Below are 18,817 nucleotides of genomic sequence, written 5' to 3'. Positions count from 1 at the left end.
GATCTGACTGACTGTGAGGCAATCGCAGATTCGAAATATTCTGAGTCATTTTTGGTTGGATACAGAATCAGCTGTTTGTTTTGACTTAAGGCGAAATTCCAATCAAAACAGACGTTATCGCAGTACAAACAACCGATCTTGGGCGCGTAGTTGCACGTCTTCGTTCGGGTTGACATACACGTAGCTATGGCGTTGCTCTCTGGCGCGAAAGAGGCCCAAGCACAATATGTCCTAATCATTCTCGTCTTCGCATCACTCGATCTCAAACAAAATCGTTATATATACCTGGGTCACAAGCATTTGCACAAAGCACTCGAGGTACGACTTGTTGTGGTAGATGATGGGAACGGCAATTTGATCCAATACCCGGCCGTACTCGTTGGTCGCGCCTTCTCCAAATGTAAGCAAGTGCAGCAAGTCAATGATACACCCGTATTTGTTGCAGTTGCCCAACACTGCGTCCAACGAATTCGAAATAAACACATTTCCTACGTAATAATCATATATATCATTTCAAGAAAACGAAAACTCAACGTTCTATACCGGCGGCGTAGATGGGGTGGCAAATGTTGTCGAGGGGGTCGTCTGCTCGCGACAGCACGCGCTTGGTCAGAGTTTTCACGGCTTCCAAGGTCGACGGATTCTCGGATCGAACGAGATCGTCTTTGAGGAACCGCAGACTGCTCGGGCGACTCTACAATTCGATTCCCATCGTAAACAATACAAAACCACAATGGATTTATAGCCGAGAGAGAGAGCTGTAGATGAGAGTACCAGCTCCACAATCACAGTGGCCATAGGCGACTCCGCGGGGCAGTTGCATTCGCAGCACTCGACCACGTATCGATGCAACGTGATCGCGTCCGTATCGAGCATGTTTTGGTCCTTCGTATCGGCGGCTACCCCATCTTCGTCGTCGTAGTCGTCGTCGTATTGCCCGGGGGCCTGGAGGCAACTGCCGAGGATGACGATGCTCTTGGCAGTGAACGCTGACGCCTGGCGTAGCATGTCTTCTTGGAGGGGCGACCCACACAAAAAGTACACTTTTTGGAACATGGCGATGCTGGCATGCTGCTTCTCCGTGAGTGGGATCTCCGAGATGATTATGATGGGGGTGGCGGTCATCGCGTGCTGCGAACTGCCGAGGAACTGTGTGGATTTGGCGTGGGAGTCGAGCTGGTGGCGCAGTGGCGCGACGAAATCGTGCACGGCGTTGGGCATGCCACAAAGGATTATGTGGTCAGACAAGTCGGACGGTAAGTTCTGGTCTAAAAATGACTCGAACAGTTTGGTGTGTCTGGTCGATGCCGACATGCGCGGGGCGAACGCGGGGTGGCCGATGTCCTCCATAATGGGGTCGGGGGGCGGTCCTCCTTGGCCTGTGGCGTACGCTCGCTGCGACGACAGCTTTTGAAATAATTGGTTGGCTTGGGAGTGGGTGGGTTGGTCCGGGGGAGATGGACTTGCGAGTGCATGTATACTAAGTCGAGAGAGGTCACTGGTGGACAACACCGAGGACTCCGCGTGCGTTGGGGGGGCGTTATCTGGCTGCAAAAAGTGGTCAACGTGGTTGGCGGTGTCGTTGTCGTTGTACGGTAGCACACGTGTGACAGACCCTCGTCTGTGACTGAGGGGGCTTCCATCGTCACGTGATGACTTTGCCGTGACGTCTGGTGTTGCCGCCCGATACGAACCCAAGAGCTGCGACCGGCGTCGGGGCAGATCCTCTTGCGTGGTTTCAGAGGTGGCAGCTGATTCACGGAACGAGCTCGCGGACCGCATCGACATGGCCACCGGCACGAGGCTCGACACGGAGGCGCGCATGGTGGTGCGGATTTTGCCCGCCATGGAATTCGCATGCCAGCGCTCGGCGATCTTGGCGAAGTTGGGAATCCGGGTTTCATGCCTAGACAAAAGCAATCAAAAACGTGCGTAATTCATAACGATCTCACTTTTGCAGCGTGGACAGGGCAAGGGATTCGACTTGGTTGACTGCATCAGGGTTGGTTGCCAAGAGGTAAATGTAGTGGCTTCGCTTGACAAGTATGCGAGAAGGAAATAATCGCATGTCCAGATGGTTGCGACCCGTGACCGCCAACAACAAAATGCCACACTCTTGATACAGAATCAACGCTAGCGTTGAAAAGCTGAGGCATCCGTCGAGGTACACTGGCACCTTGGCTTCGTAAATGTCGTGCGCACAGCCCATGAGAAACTCGGACGCCCATAACGTACTAGACCAAAGTCAATTGTGACAAATTCATTGCTCTATGAAGGATCATATTACCTTCTCGCGTAAAACGGTCGAAACGTAAACAGCATGTTGCACAGGAACGCACACAGGCCAGGAATCACGCACGTTTTGGCCAAGATGCCAAGCTTTAGTTCGTCGATGCAAATGATGTTGCTCGCGCCAGACATGTGAACGTGCCGGATGTTGTCTGTCTTTAACACTTGCACAAACAGCGGAACTACATAAGAAGGGTTACGTCAGCTATAGATGAGGAGTATGGCTACGAAAGGAATGTACTGTCGTTGGTGTAGTGGCGGAGGGAAATCGTGAGCAGGTTGGACGCCGTGTCGTTGCGGTCGCCGTCGGTCGAGAGTTTGTTGAGTAGCACAAAGCAGAGCCGCGCGTTGGCCGCCCCCGCGCGCTTGAGGTCCGAGTCCAGCATGGCGCTGCCTTGGAGGTACACGACTCGCTGCTCGTACGCGCTGTTGAGCAGAATCCGTCGGAGGTTGTTGGACGGGAGCCCCGGACACAGGATCACAACTTTGTCTTTCCAGTTGATGTTATTCGGGTGCAGGAATTGGCGGAGGAAAAAGTCGAGAGCCCCTGAATTCACTTCGCCGCAAATGAGAATGTGGGGGTTCCTTTCTTTTTCGGCCTTGAACGACTTGTCGAATTCCGTCTACCATGCGTTATGAATACTCTTGACAAGTGCAAATAGGGTTCTACACCTCTCGACTGAGGATGTCGCTGTATCGGCTGATATGTAGCGGTAGAAGGATACTCGTGGAAAAGATGAGTCCGATCACGGCGAGTTTGCCGTTGGACGACATGGGGACCAGGTCGCCAAATCTAGATTGACCCCCGATTGGATCAAATGAAAAATGAATGTGTGACTGTATACCCCAGCGTGGAAATTGTAATCACAACAAAGTAGGCAGCGTTGTAGATTTCCAAGTCCTGGCACTTGTAGTCGCCGACGTTATTGCAAGCTTCAATGGCCTAAGGGCAGAAAAACGATAGTTACTTGTAGCGAAATACGCTGACAAAGCCGCTTACTTGAATGATTCCCGCCGAACAAAATATGATGGACATGACAGTTAGGAAGAGGATGCCAGCTTGGCGTCCCTTGGCCGTCTTGGCAAACACAAGGAGGCGAAACGAGCGAAGAAAGCGAAGGCCTCTCAGGGTTTTGAGGGCGTTGGCTTGTTTCTTAAAGTCCGAGTCGTCTGAGATGGCCATTTCCAACCACTGGGGCAAAATTGTCGCTAGGTCCACCAGGGACATGGTGTTGAGGAAGAACGTTTGTGGACTTTCAGACGCAATCAAGCGAACGAGGTAGTCGAACGTAAAAAACACGCCAATGGCCCGTTGCACTGTGCGAACCATGGGGGTTTCCGCCACGTCTTGGAATTTCGACCAGTTCTGGTAAAAGTAGACCATCGTGACCCCAATCCTACGACGACAAAGTCAAGCCTGCGCGTATCAAACCGAAATACGAACCCGAGGATGACTTGAAATACATCCAACAGCGTCGCCAACGTGGAGCTGTCCATGTTGCGGCTCACCCATTTTCGGAACGTTTCGCCCCGCATACGAGGTCGAACTAGGCGGTTCTTGACCGAGTGTAGCCACACCAAGACCACTGGTTGGCGTGGCTGGTCCATGGATGGCTTGGCTTGTTCACGCCCTCCTCGTTGAAATGCAGCCTGAAACCGATCGAGCGATATGAACAATTGAGCAGTTAGAAATCCGTTTCGCATTCGTAACTGGTCAACAACCCTTGGGTGAAAGAAATTAGTTTGCCACACGCCATCGCTTGATTTTAGCAAGTCGAAGTACAAACACATACTCCGGAGTAGTAACGACACTACTGTATGATGGATTTCAAGTGCATAAGAGCAGCCTAATCTCATTGACTGATACTTATGTCTCATCTTCAGTCAATGGAGGGGGAAAGGATGTATACACACACTTGATTTGTGTTCTAGTCGTAACCTCTCCTAACATGTGCTACATGAACATTCCTACGAGGTCGGATTGTTACAGTACATACGTCGTCCCAGGAGTTGGTGTTACAGCCCAAGCAGTTTCCAGCGATGCCTGTTGGCGCTGTAACTGCTCAGAATTTAACCCGACCCAGGAGTTTCGCTGTCGCTTCTCATTTCCAACAGAGCCAAAGGGGGTACATCATCCAGTTGTCATGGACAAACCAAAGAAGCGCGTGGTCGTGCTGTGGCTGAACAAAGCCATGAGCCACTTGATCAAACCTCGAATGCGCGGGGAAACATTTCAGAAATGGGCCAGCCGCAACATGGACAGCTCCAAGCTGGCCACGATCGTCGACGTGTTCCAAGTCGTGCTCGGGTACCTTGTGTTTTGATGCCATTGACATCGAAACCCCCAACTAACAACGACATCGTAGCGTCAGCGTGACCATCATCTACTTTTACCAAAACTGGACCAAGTTCCAAGACGTGGCGGAAACCCCCATGCTTCGCAACGCGCAAACGGTCATTGGCGTGTTTTTTACGTTCGACTACCTCGTTCGCTTGATTGCGTCTGAAAGTCCACAAACGTTCTTCCTCAACACCATGTCGCTCGTGGACCTAGCGACAATCTTGCCCCAGTGGTTGGAAATGGGCATCTCAGACGATTCGGACTTCAAAAGCTTGGCGAATGCGTTCAAGACCCTGCGATCGCTCCGATTTCTTCGGGCATTTCGCCTCCTTGTGTTTGCCAAGACGGCCAAGGGGCGCCAAGCTGGCATCCTCTTCCTCACTGTCATGTCCATCATATTTTGTTCGGCGGGAATCATTCAAGTAAGCGACGACGGACATTGTACTACATACTGCTGCAGCGAAGGCAAGCAACTATCCTTCTTCTGACACTAGGCAATTGAAGCTTGCAATAACGTCGGCGACTACAAGTGCCAGGACTTAGAAATCTACAACGCTGCCTACTTTGTTGTGATTACAATTGCCACGCTGGGGTATACAGTCACACATTCATTTTTCATTTGATTCAATCGGGGGTCAATCTAGATTTGGCGACCTGGCCCCCAAGTCGTCCAACGGCAAACTCGCCGTGATCGGACTCATCTTTTCCACGGGCATCCTCTTGCCGCTACAGATCAGCCGATACAGCGACATCCTCAGTCGAGAGGTGTAGCACCCTATTTCCACTTGTCAAGAGTATTCACAACGAATGGTAGACGGAATTCGACAAGTCGTTCAAGGCCGAAAAAGAAAGGAACCCCCACATTCTCATTTGCGGCGAAGTGAATTCAGGGGCTCTCGACTTTTTCCTCCGCCAATTCCTGCACCCGAATAACATCAACTGGAAAGACAAAGTTGTGATCCTGTGTCCGGGGCTCCCGTCCAACAACCTCCGACGGATTCTGCTCAACAGCGCGTACGAGCAGCGAGTCGTGTACCTCCAGGGCAGCGCCATGCTGGACTCGGACCTCAAGCGCGCGGGGGCCGCCAACGCGCGGCTCTGCTTTGTGCTACTCAACAAACTCTCGACCGACGGCGACCGCAACGACACGGCGTCCAACCTGCTCACGATTTCCCTCCGCCACCACACCAACGACGGTACCATCCATATATATATGCATATATATTGCTATAGCTGACGAACCCCTGTTTGTGTAGTTCCGCTGTTTGTACAAGTGTTAAAGACAGACAACATCCGGCACGTTCACATGTCTGGCGCGAGCAACATCATTTGCATCGACGAACTAAAGCTTGGCATATTGGCTAAAACGTGCGTGATTCCTGGCATGTGTGCGTTCCTCTGCAACATGCTGTTTACGTTTCGACCGTTTTACGCGAGAAGGTAATTTGATCCTTCATAGAGCAATGAATTTGTCACAATTGACTTTGGTCTAGTACGTTATGGGCGTCCGAGTTTCTCATGGGCTGTGCTCACGACGTATACGAAGCCAGGCTGCCCGAGTACCTCGACGGATGCCTCAGCTTTTCAACGCTGGCGTTGATTCTGTACCAAGAGTATGGCATCGTGCCGCTGGCCACTGCGGGCCACAACCATCTGGATATGCGTCTCTTTCCCTCCCGCATGACAGTCAAGAGATTGCACACAGTGTTCCTCCTCGCCACCTACCCCGACGCAGTCAACCAAGTCGAAACGCTGGGGCTACCCGTCCTGCAAAAGTACATCGTCACACTTTACTTTGTTTGGATTGTTGGTGCAAAAAGTAGATATGTTTGATATACATTCGGGGATCTGTGACTAGGTACCAGGCCCGCATTCCAAATTACCCCAAGATCGTGGACAAGTGGCAGGCAAAGTCGATGACGGAGAAACTCCGCACGACCATTCGAAACTCTGTGACAAGTATCGGGCTCGCGACCAACCCGTCGATGCTGTCGATGGACTCGTCGCGAGCGATCCCGGAACTGCTCAAAGCCATGGAGGACATTGCCAAGCGGCGGCTCACGGGCACCATCACGCGCGTACTGCCGTGCGAAACGGAAGACGACGTCGCCGACCCGTCACATCACGACGACAAAGACATTAACCATCTGACGGTCCACGACTCGTTGCGACCGCCGTCCGTGATGCAGGTCGAGACGGATCTTTCTCCAGCGAAATCGATGTTGCCACCGATTCTACAGCCAGTGTCACCGGCAGATACGGCAAACATGATGGCTACTGACGTCGTTGCTGTCGCCACCGCGGCTGAGGCGCCCCCCCCCCTCGTTCGTGGTTCCACTCGCCTTCCCTTTGTCAACAATGCCGGCGCCAGCCCTCAAAACGACTCGCCACCCACGTCGTCGTCCCCCCTTAGCAACCAACCACAGTCGTTCGAGAAGCTGCTCAACCTGAGCCGCAGCCCGTCCGTGGCGTTTGCCGACTTTCTTGGGGTCGTTGTGCCCGCCAACCTCTCGGGGCACATCATCCTCTGCGGCATGCCCAACGCCCTGCACGATTTCGTCGCGCCGCTGCGCCACCAGCTCGACTCCCACGCCAAATCCACACAGTTCCTCGGCAGTTCGCAGCACGCGATGACCGCCACCCCCATCATAATCATCTCGGAGATCCCACTCACGGAGAAGCAGCATGCCAGCATCGCCATGTTCCAAAAAGTGTACTTTTTGTGTGGTTCTCCCCTCCAAGAAGACATGCTACGCCAGGCGTCAGCGTTCACTGCCAAGAGCATCGTCATCCTCGGCAGTTGCCTCCAGTCCCCCGGGCGCTACGACGACGACGACGACGACGAAGATGGGGTAGCCGCCGATACGAAGGACCAAAACATGCTCGATACGGACGCGATCACGTTGCATCGATACGTGGTCGAGTGCTGCGAATGCAACTGCCCCCCGGGGTCGCCCATGGCCACTGTGATTGTGGAGCTGGTACTCTCATCTACAGCTCTCTCTCTCGGCTATAAATCCATGGTGGTGTTGTGTTGTTTACGATGGGAATCGAATTGTAGAGCCGCCCGAGCAGTCTGCGGTTCCTCAAAGACGATCTCGTTCGATCCGAGAATCCATCGACCTTGGAAGCCGTGAAAACTCTGACCAAGCGCGTGCTGTCGCGAGCAGACGACCCCCTCGACAACATTTGCCATCCCATCTACGCCGCCGGTACTTGTAATTAATTTTTCTTTTCTTTATTATTGAGAGTGATTCTAGAAATATAAATTATACCTAAACATATTTTTCTGATCTGGAAATTTGATTTGATTTAAAATATAAATAGAATAAATAGAGATTTTTATTTTTTTTAGACTGTTGTGTTTTTGTTACTAGTATGAGATAGTGTCGTTTGACCCAACATTTGGATTCGCCAAATCCATTGATCGAATGTTTGCATGTCACCATGGACCAGCCAGTGTCACACACTAATTCGATGTATGGATGGGTGAATCGAGATTTTGATTGGCCACTTGATACGTGTTCTGGGTTTTGATTGGTCGTCGATCGATTGTCCACCGCACTCTCGAATTTCTTGACAATCATATATCATGTGATGTATATATATATATATATATATATCATTTTTATGTAGGCAAAGTGTTTATTTCGAATTCGCTGGACGCGGTACTGGGCAACTGCAACAAATATGGGTGTATCATTGACTTGCTGCACTTGCTTACGTTTGGAGAAGGCGCGACCAACGAGTTCGGCCGGGTATTGGATCAAATTGCCGTTCCCATCCTGTACCACAACAAGTCGTACCTAGAGTGCTTTGTGCAAATGCTTGTGACCCAGGTATTTATCATTCACTTTTAAAATGCTCTTATATATATTTATCATCTGTTTAGGACATTTTGTGTCTGGGGCTGTACCGCCACCGCCCGAAACGGCACAGCTACGTGTACGTCAACCCGAACGAGGACGTGCGGGTGCAAAGCAGCGACCGCCTCTTTGTGTTGCGATGACACGAATCAGAATCAGACTCAGTCGTTGCGACGTCACCCAAACACGAATCAGAATCAGACTCTGTTAGTTCTAGCTTGTCTGGTTATGCCATGTACCGCAACCCACTGTCGCTGCTTTCGTCAAGAAGCGACACGGCTTCCTTTTCCGCCGCGCTTAGGGTGATCGCGTCCGTGTGGGGTTCCTACATACACACAACACACCCATGGGAATCAGGTGGGCTCGCATCAGAAAGAATCAGATATAAGGTCGAACAGTATCACGAGAATCAGATACGCTCGATCGATGGAAAATCAGGTTTGGGCGGCGTACCGGCAACAGTCGAAACACCACCAGCCCCAAGAACACGACCATAAACGACAGATAGTTCATCCATCTTGCAGTGGTCACATCCTATCAAAACGATCCAAATTAAGCACTTTTATATACCTTTACACAACTTACATTATCATCAGGTTGGCCAGAGGATTGATAAGCGTCGAGCGCAAAGAACCCGATGGGAAATGCCAACGTGAACGCAGTGTAGAGCACCCCCACACTCGTGTGGTTGAGGACGAACCCAATCCCGTAGAACAAACCCACTTTGCACCCCAAAAACGCGATCAATATCACTACGCCCAGCTACACACATGTCCAATATATATATATATATATATATATATACAATCAAATATATATATATTCTACTATTACGTACGTGGCACTTGTCGGTGCGAACTTCAGACACGCCATTCACGAGACATTCCAAGCCAGAGATGCGCTGGTCCAAGTGCAATGTCTATAATATACATATATAAACACATGGTACGGGTTAAGACCACTTTTGTTTTGACAGCAGTGTATCGAAACGTACAGGGATATCGAATATCACCGGCGCCAACAACAAGCCTCCGATGAACTGGTACACAGCGACCCATGCATTGAGGTAGTAGACGTCCATGGGCTGCGGGGCCAGCGCCTGCTCCTTGTACAGCATGGAGAGAGCGCCGGGTACTGCCGCGAGTAGAAAGCACAGCGAGTTCCACCCCATCTCGGCCTCCTCGAATACATCGCTGGCGAGGCTACAAGAACTCTATGACAAACAAGGCTCGATATTGATGGAGAGCGCGCGTACAGAAGCACTAGCGGGAGGATGCCCAGGAGCAACCCACTGGACATGAGGATACACCCCACGACCTGCATGCGCGAGTACTGGTAGTCGTGGAAGAGGTAGCCAAACAGCATGGAGAATGGAATCGTGGCTTGCATGAAGATCACGGTGAGCGCAGGGGGGGTGTTGCCGCCCGGAATGAACAGCAGCATGGCCTAGATCGACAAGACACGCAGCGTTAAATGTGGACATGGATGAATCATGGTGTCGTGGGGACGGACGTGACATAGGTCGAGCACGGCCATGATAAAGAACTTGTACTTGGGGAACTCGTTCACTTCTTCGTCGATAAAGTCCTACATGCAACGACGAGTCAACGTGGATGGTGATGGATCGACGTCCATGGAGCGAGGAGATAGATCGTCGTACGGTTTGGGTGGCCTTGTACCCGACAATGCAAAACATGGGAGGAATGTACAGGAACGTTGTGATTTGCGCCAAGAAGTACCGATACGACTCCATGCGATCTACCATGAGTTTGAACGTGAAGCGCTCGCCGACGTCGGCAAGCATGAGTGCGGCCACCGCGGCGAGCACGAGCAGGGTCTACGCATCCTCCCATTACCGCGTGAGACCTCGACCTCCACATGCTCGTATACTTACATGTAGCGAGAAGAGCGCATGTGGTTTGCCCGTCCATTCGTCAAAGCCAAGGATGGACTTGAGCAGATCCATGACCACCCTCGCCGGTATGCACCAGTTGTGATGAGGTTTCCGACACGCCTGACGTGCGATTAGAAAGCAGCAAAAACAATTCCACCAATCCCATGTCACTTTAAAACGTAGAGCCAATCAAAATCTATGAAGAATGAAGTAAGTCAAACCTAACCAATCCGAATGCAAATAAATAGTGCTATTTCTACCAATGAAACACGACTGAACACCAACTTCAACCACAATCCAAAATAGTGACGACAAGAAGGCGGCCATGTACGAGATGGCAGTGCGTGCAAGGACCTTCGTCTAAGAGATGCGAATGGAACCCCCCCCTCTCCATGCTTTGGACCGATATGGGGACCTCAACCCGTCTTAGCGGCGACAGAGTGGACGACGATCATATGGACCTCGTGAGTTCAAGGTCTGTGCAGAGAAGGAATTCTTCATGCTCTCATTCACGTTCTTATGGAGATTGCAGCATGACCAGGACGACGCTTACGTTATCTTGGGATCCATTTTCAATCGCAGTGTGCACGAGCAAGTCACAGATCGCTTGGGGCGTCATCTGGTTCACACTGCGGTGGTGCGCGACGAAATCCACTGCTTCCTGCGGCGTAAACACTTCAAACAGACCGTCGCACGCGAGGAGCAGGAACTCGTCCCCGGGATGCAAATGGCGGCTTCCTCCGCTTACGACGTCGGGGGTGGTGATCACCACAGGACGTTCCACCTTGACGAACCGATCGCCAAACGACCTCGACACTCCCAGGTACCCAAAGATGAACCGGTCCTGCACAATGTGACCGTTCGCGGCCAGAATCCGCGCGCGTTCGTCAGGATGTTGCGGCGAATGTGCCACGCACAGGTCCACTGCACGGCCGTGCCGGCTCAGCACGACCTGCGAGTCGCCTACGTTACCCTACACACTCTCGTCTTAGTAGGAAGGGAAGTCAAGTACGTACGTTGCGTATGTGCTAGCCGTACCACCACCCATTTATCCTTGCCAATCAGCGCAAACACTGCGCACGACCCGCTGTCGTCGGCGAGATGGGAGCCCAGGAACGCCTTGTCCGCGTCACGACAGGCCGATTGCATTGCCATCGACATGGACTCGTGCGGCGCATCGTGAAAGGACCGATGGAGCAAGTGATGCTTGAGCTGCGGAAGTAGTCCATGTTGAAGGAAGTCCGCACATCGAGTCCCGCCATGGCCGTCAAACACGGCCACAAACGCTAGTGGCTCCAGCTATGTCCAAGCAAAATATATATCAAACATATATATCAAAAATAGATGCCGGTGATACGAATATATACTTAAATCCAGAAAATCCCATTTGCCTTCATACTAAAATGAAGGCACAAATCTACATATATATATATATATACACTGTACGTATAAATATACTGTTAGCATAATAATAATAATGTTGACACCAAGTAATATTTGTGATAAGAATTGCAGTAAAATCACAGGAAGGAATGATGGATGATAACTCGTTTTACGGTGGTGGGGTGGTCGAAAGTGACAGTGGTGATGCGGTCTTCCAAGTACGATCGTTTGCCGATATCAGAGGCGCTTGCCACCGACAGATGCAATCTATTTGTTCCGTGAGAGCGATCAAACGAAGGCATGGATGGTCAAGTACTTGGCGAGGGTGTCGGCATCGAGTACGTCCGTGGCGTCGGCGGGGCTGCGGTTCCACTTGGAGATGGAGTGCGACGTGGTCAACGATGGAGTGGATGATGGCGTACTAGGAGCCGAAGTGTACTGGCGCGCTTGGGATGCTCGTTTTCGACTGGCAGTGTTTCTCGCCTCGATACGATCTCGCATCGCTTGGGCTGCGTCGTCCTATATGCATTTACGAACGTTAGACCAGCATCCTCGACGAAAATTCACGACGCACAAACGGAGGAGCCCCTTCCATGTGGACATTCGCCACGCATGACGTCACAACAGCGGCAGTGAGTGCAATCGCGCACAGAGGAAACGTGGAAAGCGTCTACAAGTTCCATGAGATAAACGTCATCGTGGAGGGATAGGCCGACGGGGACTGACCACCTCCACCGCTTGAACGCGCGCCGCCCGTTGCCAAACATCATGGATCTCTCTCACTGAAAGTTGCAAACTCAGTATCCGTCATACCCCATTTCCAAATAACCTTCAAATTGTAGCACCAGTTACAAATACCAGTACTTGCTAAACCACTTGAAAATTGTATTGGGAAATACTCTCAGTAAAACCCAATCAATACAAATCATAACGTTAATATTTCAATAGTAACGTTATACTCCGGAGTAGTATCATAATATTAAAATATTATGAATACTATTAAAGTATTATGAATACAATAAAGCGTTATTATTAATAATAGGAGTCACCTTTAGCCAAAGCCCCCATCATCAATCGAACGTTCTATTGGAGTGCATGTTCAATTATGAATGATGGTCAGTAGTGGCCAATCAAATCCTTGACCTCCATTTTCGAGGATGACGTGGAGTGCCTTCGAAGAGGCTGCGGCAGCAGGCGACGCTACCGCCGCAGCAGGATACCTTCTCGAGCGATACACAGCTGGCGGATCCAATGCGTTTGGAATATGCCGGCAGGTCTTGCTAGGCTACGTGAAGCAGCATCAGAACGACCACATTGAGCTCTTGTGGGCCATGTTGGCAGCAGTGTGGAGCGACGCAGCATCTCCCATTGCGTATCTTTTGCTCATGGCGCTGGAAGAGGTCAAAAAATCTACATCCATCGCCACTTCTCCACCACCTTCCGTTCGACTCGGGCTTCGAGACAACGTGCTTGAGGCCATGGAGGAGGAGGTGGCCGTGTATCCCGGCGGTGTCGTACGTTCGTTATGGCTAGCTCGAGCGAATCTTCAACAGTTGATGCATACGTAGGATGCCAAAGTGGTTGTGAAGACCATCGTGCTGTGTGACATCGACGACGTCGACGCGACGACCGTCCTGAGATACGGTAACGCCCAGGTTCAACACAAGGACTCGTTGGCAGCGCTGGTGCAGCTTGTGGCATCATTTCCTCACTACCCGTGGCCTTTTGCCGAGTTTTTGGTGCAATTTGCAGCGTACAGCAGTTGGTCGTTGGCGGAACGACTGATTGCGACCATCCAAACAACGCCAGATCAATTGAAGCGTACGAACCAAACATGTCTCGGCCACATATTCAAAAATGATATATTCCGTTCCACAGCGGTCATAGAATGATTGAAAACTTGTGATAGATCTGCAGTGCACGTTAATCACGTTGGCCGTTCAAAACGCGGACCTAAAACGCGTACGTGGCCACATTTGTATGGGTTTGACTACAGTATATATATATAAGTGTGTTTCATATGTAGGCACATCGCTGGGTGCATCAGTACAGATTGCAACCGGCCTTTCCAGAACTCGGTACGTACTAGTATTGATCCAACTGCGTCTCCAAATTAACTAGTTAGTTATGCATATCAGAACACATACTGCAACAAGAAGCACTAGACAAACTGTGCAGCCAACAAAAGTGGTCACTGGCCATCCATTTCGTCGGAGCCAACTCCACGCTACAAGTACGTATATATACAGTATTTACTCTGCCAGGATGGACATTTCATGGGTCCATAACCAGGTGCGGCTGTTCCACGCGCTGGTTGCCGCCGGGCACACCTCGTTGGCAAACGACATCCACGACAAGTATCTATATAATTAATTATACATATTGATGTATATATATATATACAGCATATCTTGTAGATTCGGTACGAAGTTCCGGGTTGCACTGAACCTCGCCGCAACATTTGATTGGTTAATCTGAAATTTCTTGTCCCTGATTGGTTAAAAAATTCTTTCTGTTTCCAAGGGATTATTTGTTAGCCAATCAAACGTCGCGGTGACGAGGTTGTAGTGAACGACGATGCAGAATTGGGAAATTTGAACGAAATTCACAATATATACCCGGATATATATTTATATATACTTTTGGCTTCATTCAGGATAAGAAATCAATAGATTATTTTCTCACCATTGTCGCCGTGGAAATCAACTAGGTATGCGTTATCGACTTTAGTGCCCAAGGCAACTGTCAACATGCAAAGCGCTACCACCACCACCACATTATCATCATCACTCAACAACGTACGATGCAAACTGCACCAAAATATGATATATGTGACATGTGGTCTCTTGTGTTTCATGTAGGAGGATGGCGGCGGCGGACACTGCCAGTTTCTGGTCCTGCCCACGGATGTATCGATAGTGCTGTGTGCCACAGACGATTCCATGCATGCCTTCGAGCAAGCTGTAGCCAACGGTAACCAAATATATGAGCTCCAACACAACTATGTACAGTGAACGGCCCCCAAGTTCGTCTAAATATTGCATATCCAATCAGAATCATGTATTTCAAACCAGTTGGTTTGATTCGTCAAAATGATCGAAGTTGGCCAATCAGACTCCAACGTTTACATTCTACTTCAAAGTGTGGCTTCAATTCCCTCGTTCACTGTATGTAGCCCTATGCCATGCTCATTTTAGTCTGCCATAGAGTGCACCCTGAGTGGACATCCACTTCGCCCGTGTTGGCTCGGTGTCGACGTCGAATGGAAAGCAGTGTTTTCCAAGCTGGACTCGCCGTACGCTAGCGTATTGCAGCTGGCCGTAGGCATCCACCGCGTGTTTGTGATCGATTTAATTGCCCTCGAGGTATTGTCGTTTTATCCAAAATTTGGTTGACTTTTGTGCTGAATCGCCAAATCTATCGATCGATTATTCTTTGTACTGAGTTTTGTATGTAAAAAAATGTCCTGTGGTGATGGGTATCACACTAATTAAAGTCATACACTAATTTGACGTTGATGAAGGGTGTTTCCTGCAATCTGATTGGCTAAATCCTTCAGCCGATTCTTCTGTGCATTTGGTGTTGTGTCGCTCCAGTTTAGAATTAACACATAAACAATATTATTTACGCTATTGTAACACTCTACATGTAACAACATGAGGAGGCATCATCACACACACCTTGAACCATAAATTGTTTTCGTTTTTTCGAAATTAATCTATTAAAATTGGACATATACACATCACGACGTACGTTTGGGTGTATTTAATGATGTTTATTTATATTTATTTATAAGAAATACAATTATATTTATATTTGTTTATAAGAAATACAATTATATTTATATTTGTTTATAAGAAATACAATTATAATTTTTATTAAATTTGAAAAATAAAACATTTAGACCGAGTGTGGATGCCACAGATAAAAAAATTTGATGTGAAATAATATATAGAGAATACCCATTTCAAATGGGAGGTGAGAAAATACTTGAAAAATAGTTTGATATAACCTCTGGATGATTCAGGATGGAATGAGCACTATCGATGGAATATCATGGAGGTAAAACATGGACAGTTATAGTATAAACTTTTTTCTATCAGAAACAGTAAAACATGTCAGATTTGGTAGCCAAACACACAAAAGCTGTCGTTTGAAAAATTATCAAAATATATTTCTGAAACGTTGCCAAAAGAGGTGTTTTCTGACATGTTTTGTACCAGAACGAGAGTGGCCCTTATAACTATTATACAAGCTAATACTGTTGTAGAATGAAATATAGTTGATAACAACTCTGTTGTAGCAATCCACGGTGGCGTTTGAGATCTTGGACCGAGTGCTGGCCAACCCCAATGTCCTTAAAGTCGGGTTTGGCCTTGCCCATGACCTACAAGGTACTGCAGCAATAAGGACCTTTGTGTCGCTGACCAGTGTTGGTAGTGTTGCGTGGGACATTTCCAGACAAAGGGCGCTGTTTTCATCACGTGATGGGACAGGTCGAGGTATCGACATATATTATCCTATCAATTATCATTCTTCTGTGGTTATAGATACAAAACGTGCTTGAACGTGTATACCCCACGACCCAGCAAAGGGGAGGGCTCAGTAGCGCCACACAAGTTGTGCTTGGCGCCTCTCTAGACAAAGTACGGCAATAATATATATGCATACTAGTATATATTTGCGCGTCGCAGAGTAGTGTAAATATATACTAGTATATATATATATGCCATTCCTCGGCGTAGGACCAACAACTGTCGGATTGGACATCGCGGCCCCTCTCGACCAAACAACTCTTGTACGATGCTGTTTTCACATATATTTATCGTCTACACTTAATAGATTGATCTGTGATTAAAACATGGAATACAAAAATACACAGATATGCTGCCATGGACGCGTGGTGCCTCGTAAGAATGATGGTCAAGCTAGCCCCCACGACGCTGGACATTGGCACAAGCGACCATCACTACCACATACATCCCCCTCCTCCTCTTCTCTCTTCTGACGCCATCGATCGAGTCGTCCAGCTCCGCCATGCTCAGTTTACTCGCAACTTGGTAACGTTAGGTGTATATCTATCTACACCAGGCTATACACTCCGTCGTATAACCAAGCTAACTATATACTGACTGAACCCCAGGCGACGGAAGATGCCGTTGTCAAGTATATGGCGTCCCAGCCTCCAGCCACGCGCGCGCAGTGTACATTACTAGTGCCTCCTCCATTGGAGTCTTGTGAACCGCCGTCAGTCGTGCTGGCCAACACGCTGTGCCTTATGACTTACGGTACAGTAGTTCACTAATAATCTCGTGCATATCATCGTTTTCTCCATCTTGGAAACCTATTTACCTACCTCTAGACACACAACCCCATGTGGTGGTGCTTCGGCAGGCACACAAGGTCGACCTGGCGCTGTTTGCCGCCGCTTGCGGATGTCCCCGTCGTCGCGTCCGCCTCGCCACACCCCAAGAGTGCGTCAAAGTGTTTGGATACCCCCCCGGTAGTGTGCCCCCCATCGCCCACGCCAACCCCGCCACAAAGATATGGATCGACATGTACGTTTCACATCTCTAAAATGATATGTCACCTGGAATGAGATAGCCTCCAAAATTGACATGGCATCTAAATTGATATATCATTCAAAGTGATATGGCATTTCAAATGATATGTGAAAAGTCATCCAAAGTGATATGTGATTTAAAATCAGTTGTGATATGTCACGAAAGTGATATGCCATTGCGTCGACAAATCACCGAAAATGATATGTCATCTACCGTGATATACAGTGTGATATGGCGTCTAAAAAACGAGGTGTCATCTAAACTGATCTAAGCAAAACAACGATGCATTTCAGGTCGGTGATGGAATCGACGGGGCCAGTGGTCGTGGGCGGCGGGCTAAATCACGTGATTAAATGTCGAGATGGTGCGGCGCTGCGAATGTTGTGCGGTGGCGAGTTGGCGCACGTGATCACGCGAGTGTACAACCCCCTGGCTGGCTCTGTACCAGTCAACCACGGGCCGAGGAACCTTTGCTTCTTGTCGGATGCGCATTTGGGTCGAGTGACCAAATGGTTGCGTATGCGAGGTGTGGACATTGCGTTGTTTCAAGACCAAGGCAACGACCGCACCAAGTTTATGGACCAGGTACAAAAGTGCACTTTGCACTACGTTAATCAAAACCCTCGGATGAGTATTCACCTTTTTATATATGGGCAGGCCGCGGACGAGAAGCGCATCATACTGACCACAGATCGAAAGCTCGGCCAGCGCCGACGAATTGCCGCCGCGTGCTTTGTCCTGTCGTCTGACGATCCACGCCAGCAGTTTCAAGAAGTACGACCCAAAAACTTAACTATTGAACTCGATTAACCAAATAATCCATACGACTTGCTCTTGTAGATTCTCACGCATTTTCGATTGACCTCGGTTGGTGATGTCGTGCCACGGTACTTGCTACTAGTACCTACTATCTTATTACTAGTACTCTGATGGGAAGGATGGCCTGGTGATAGTCGTTTTGTGCACCCTAGATGCTCGCGGTGCAACGGCGATGGGTTTCGCATGCTCACACAAGTCGAAGTAGAAGACGCCGCCACTCGAAAGACCATCTCCCAAGACACGCTGGACACCGTCTCCGAGTTCTGGCAGTGCTTGGCGTGCAAAAAGATATTTTGGACGGCGTGGAAGCGGTTTCAGAGCATGCGGTTCCAAGATGCAGTGGACAGGACAGACCATACGGTTGAAGCCTAAGACATATATATATATATATAAACACATAATACACATGAATAGTGTTTGGCTCATATTTTAATAATAAAATTCTATTTTCTGGCAAAATGGGATAAATCAAAACTGCCGTTTTCAAACTCGAGGCAAACGGGCCATATTGTAATACGGCGTGTTTTGGACGCTTCGAATTACTACTATGTAGTGGATTATTTGGGTTCAAACGCTTCAAGCAAGACATGTTTCAATATTTATCAGATTTATTGAATTTGGCCCCAAAATGGTATTATTATTTTTTTCCAGAATATTGCAA

General features: G+C 49.1%; 5 protein-coding genes across 10 annotated transcripts; 2 read left to right on the top strand and 3 right to left on the bottom strand.

Moving 5' to 3' along the window:
• Window positions 1-56: 56 nt before the first annotated feature.
• On the bottom strand, window positions 57-3,946 carry H257_12896 (hypothetical protein). The gene is made up of 11 exons (XM_009840269.1): window positions 3,734-3,946; window positions 3,290-3,686; window positions 3,135-3,232; window positions 2,962-3,082; window positions 2,531-2,912; window positions 2,288-2,471; window positions 1,953-2,234; window positions 775-1,906; window positions 544-694; window positions 286-488; window positions 57-231 (listed from the first exon to the last, which is right to left on the bottom strand). The coding sequence occupies exons 1-11, from the start codon at window positions 3,895-3,897 to the stop codon at window positions 115-117; spliced, it is 3,231 nt and encodes a 1,076-aa protein (XP_009838571.1). The 5' UTR covers window positions 3,898-3,946; the 3' UTR covers window positions 57-114.
• A 487-nt stretch (window positions 3,947-4,433) lies between these two features.
• On the top strand, window positions 4,434-8,639 carry H257_12895 (hypothetical protein; the record flags this gene model as incomplete). Its single annotated transcript, XM_009840268.1, has 11 exons — window positions 4,434-4,597; window positions 4,656-5,052; window positions 5,125-5,222; window positions 5,275-5,395; window positions 5,445-5,826; window positions 5,887-6,070; window positions 6,124-6,405; window positions 6,489-7,611; window positions 7,692-7,842; window positions 8,267-8,469; window positions 8,523-8,639. 11 exons carry the CDS (start codon window positions 4,434-4,436, stop codon window positions 8,637-8,639), a joined length of 3,222 nt encoding a protein of 1,073 aa, XP_009838570.1.
• On the bottom strand, window positions 8,497-10,530 carry H257_12894 (hypothetical protein). 3 transcript variants are annotated; one of them, XM_009840265.1, is made up of 9 exons: window positions 10,391-10,530; window positions 10,157-10,333; window positions 10,009-10,083; window positions 9,752-9,942; window positions 9,491-9,698; window positions 9,335-9,415; window positions 9,082-9,258; window positions 8,950-9,030; window positions 8,497-8,821 (listed from the first exon to the last, which is right to left on the bottom strand). In XM_009840265.1, the coding sequence occupies exons 1-9, from the start codon at window positions 10,460-10,462 to the stop codon at window positions 8,723-8,725; spliced, it is 1,161 nt and encodes a 386-aa protein (XP_009838567.1). In that variant the 5' UTR covers window positions 10,463-10,530; the 3' UTR covers window positions 8,497-8,722. The 3 variants fall into 3 exon arrangements, with proteins under 3 accessions (XP_009838567.1, XP_009838569.1, XP_009838568.1); XM_009840267.1 differs by having other exon boundaries at window positions 10,009-10,333; XM_009840266.1 differs by having other exon boundaries at window positions 9,082-9,415.
• A 291-nt stretch (window positions 10,531-10,821) lies between these two features.
• On the bottom strand, window positions 10,822-12,562 carry H257_12893 (hypothetical protein). 3 transcript variants are annotated; one of them, XM_009840263.1, is made up of 6 exons: window positions 12,500-12,562; window positions 12,348-12,443; window positions 12,090-12,292; window positions 11,947-12,040; window positions 11,429-11,689; window positions 10,822-11,363 (listed from the first exon to the last, which is right to left on the bottom strand). In XM_009840263.1, the coding sequence occupies exons 2-6, from the start codon at window positions 12,366-12,368 to the stop codon at window positions 10,908-10,910; spliced, it is 1,035 nt and encodes a 344-aa protein (XP_009838565.1). In that variant the 5' UTR covers window positions 12,369-12,443; window positions 12,500-12,562; the 3' UTR covers window positions 10,822-10,907. The 3 variants fall into 3 exon arrangements, with proteins under 3 accessions (XP_009838565.1, XP_009838564.1, XP_009838566.1); XM_009840262.1 differs by having other exon boundaries at window positions 12,348-12,562; XM_009840264.1 differs by having other exon boundaries at window positions 12,090-12,443.
• Window positions 12,563-12,930: 368 nt separating this feature from the next.
• H257_12892 lies at window positions 12,931-18,608 on the top strand (the record flags this gene model as incomplete). Of its 2 annotated transcripts, XM_009840260.1 has the most annotated exons (20): window positions 12,931-13,287; window positions 13,342-13,594; window positions 13,683-13,735; window positions 13,800-13,851; window positions 13,912-14,006; window positions 14,066-14,130; window positions 14,484-14,571; window positions 14,635-14,746; window positions 14,981-15,138; window positions 16,077-16,167; window positions 16,214-16,275; window positions 16,324-16,419; window positions 16,519-16,571; window positions 16,656-16,833; window positions 16,917-17,061; window positions 17,136-17,331; window positions 17,631-17,922; window positions 17,995-18,111; window positions 18,178-18,224; window positions 18,309-18,608. In XM_009840260.1, 20 exons carry the CDS (start codon window positions 12,931-12,933, stop codon window positions 18,526-18,528), a joined length of 2,730 nt encoding a protein of 909 aa, XP_009838562.1. In that variant the 3' UTR covers window positions 18,529-18,608. The 2 variants fall into 2 exon arrangements, with proteins under 2 accessions (XP_009838562.1, XP_009838563.1); XM_009840261.1 differs by having other exon boundaries at window positions 18,178-18,608.
• Window positions 18,609-18,817: the final 209 nt, after the last annotated feature.

The sequence above is a fragment of the Aphanomyces astaci genome (assembly GCF_000520075.1).
Source record: "Aphanomyces astaci strain APO3 unplaced genomic scaffold supercont1.43, whole genome shotgun sequence".
Lineage (NCBI taxonomy): Eukaryota > Oomycota > Saprolegniomycetes > Saprolegniales > Verrucalvaceae > Aphanomyces > Aphanomyces astaci.
This window is presented reverse-complemented; position numbering and strand designations above follow the sequence as displayed.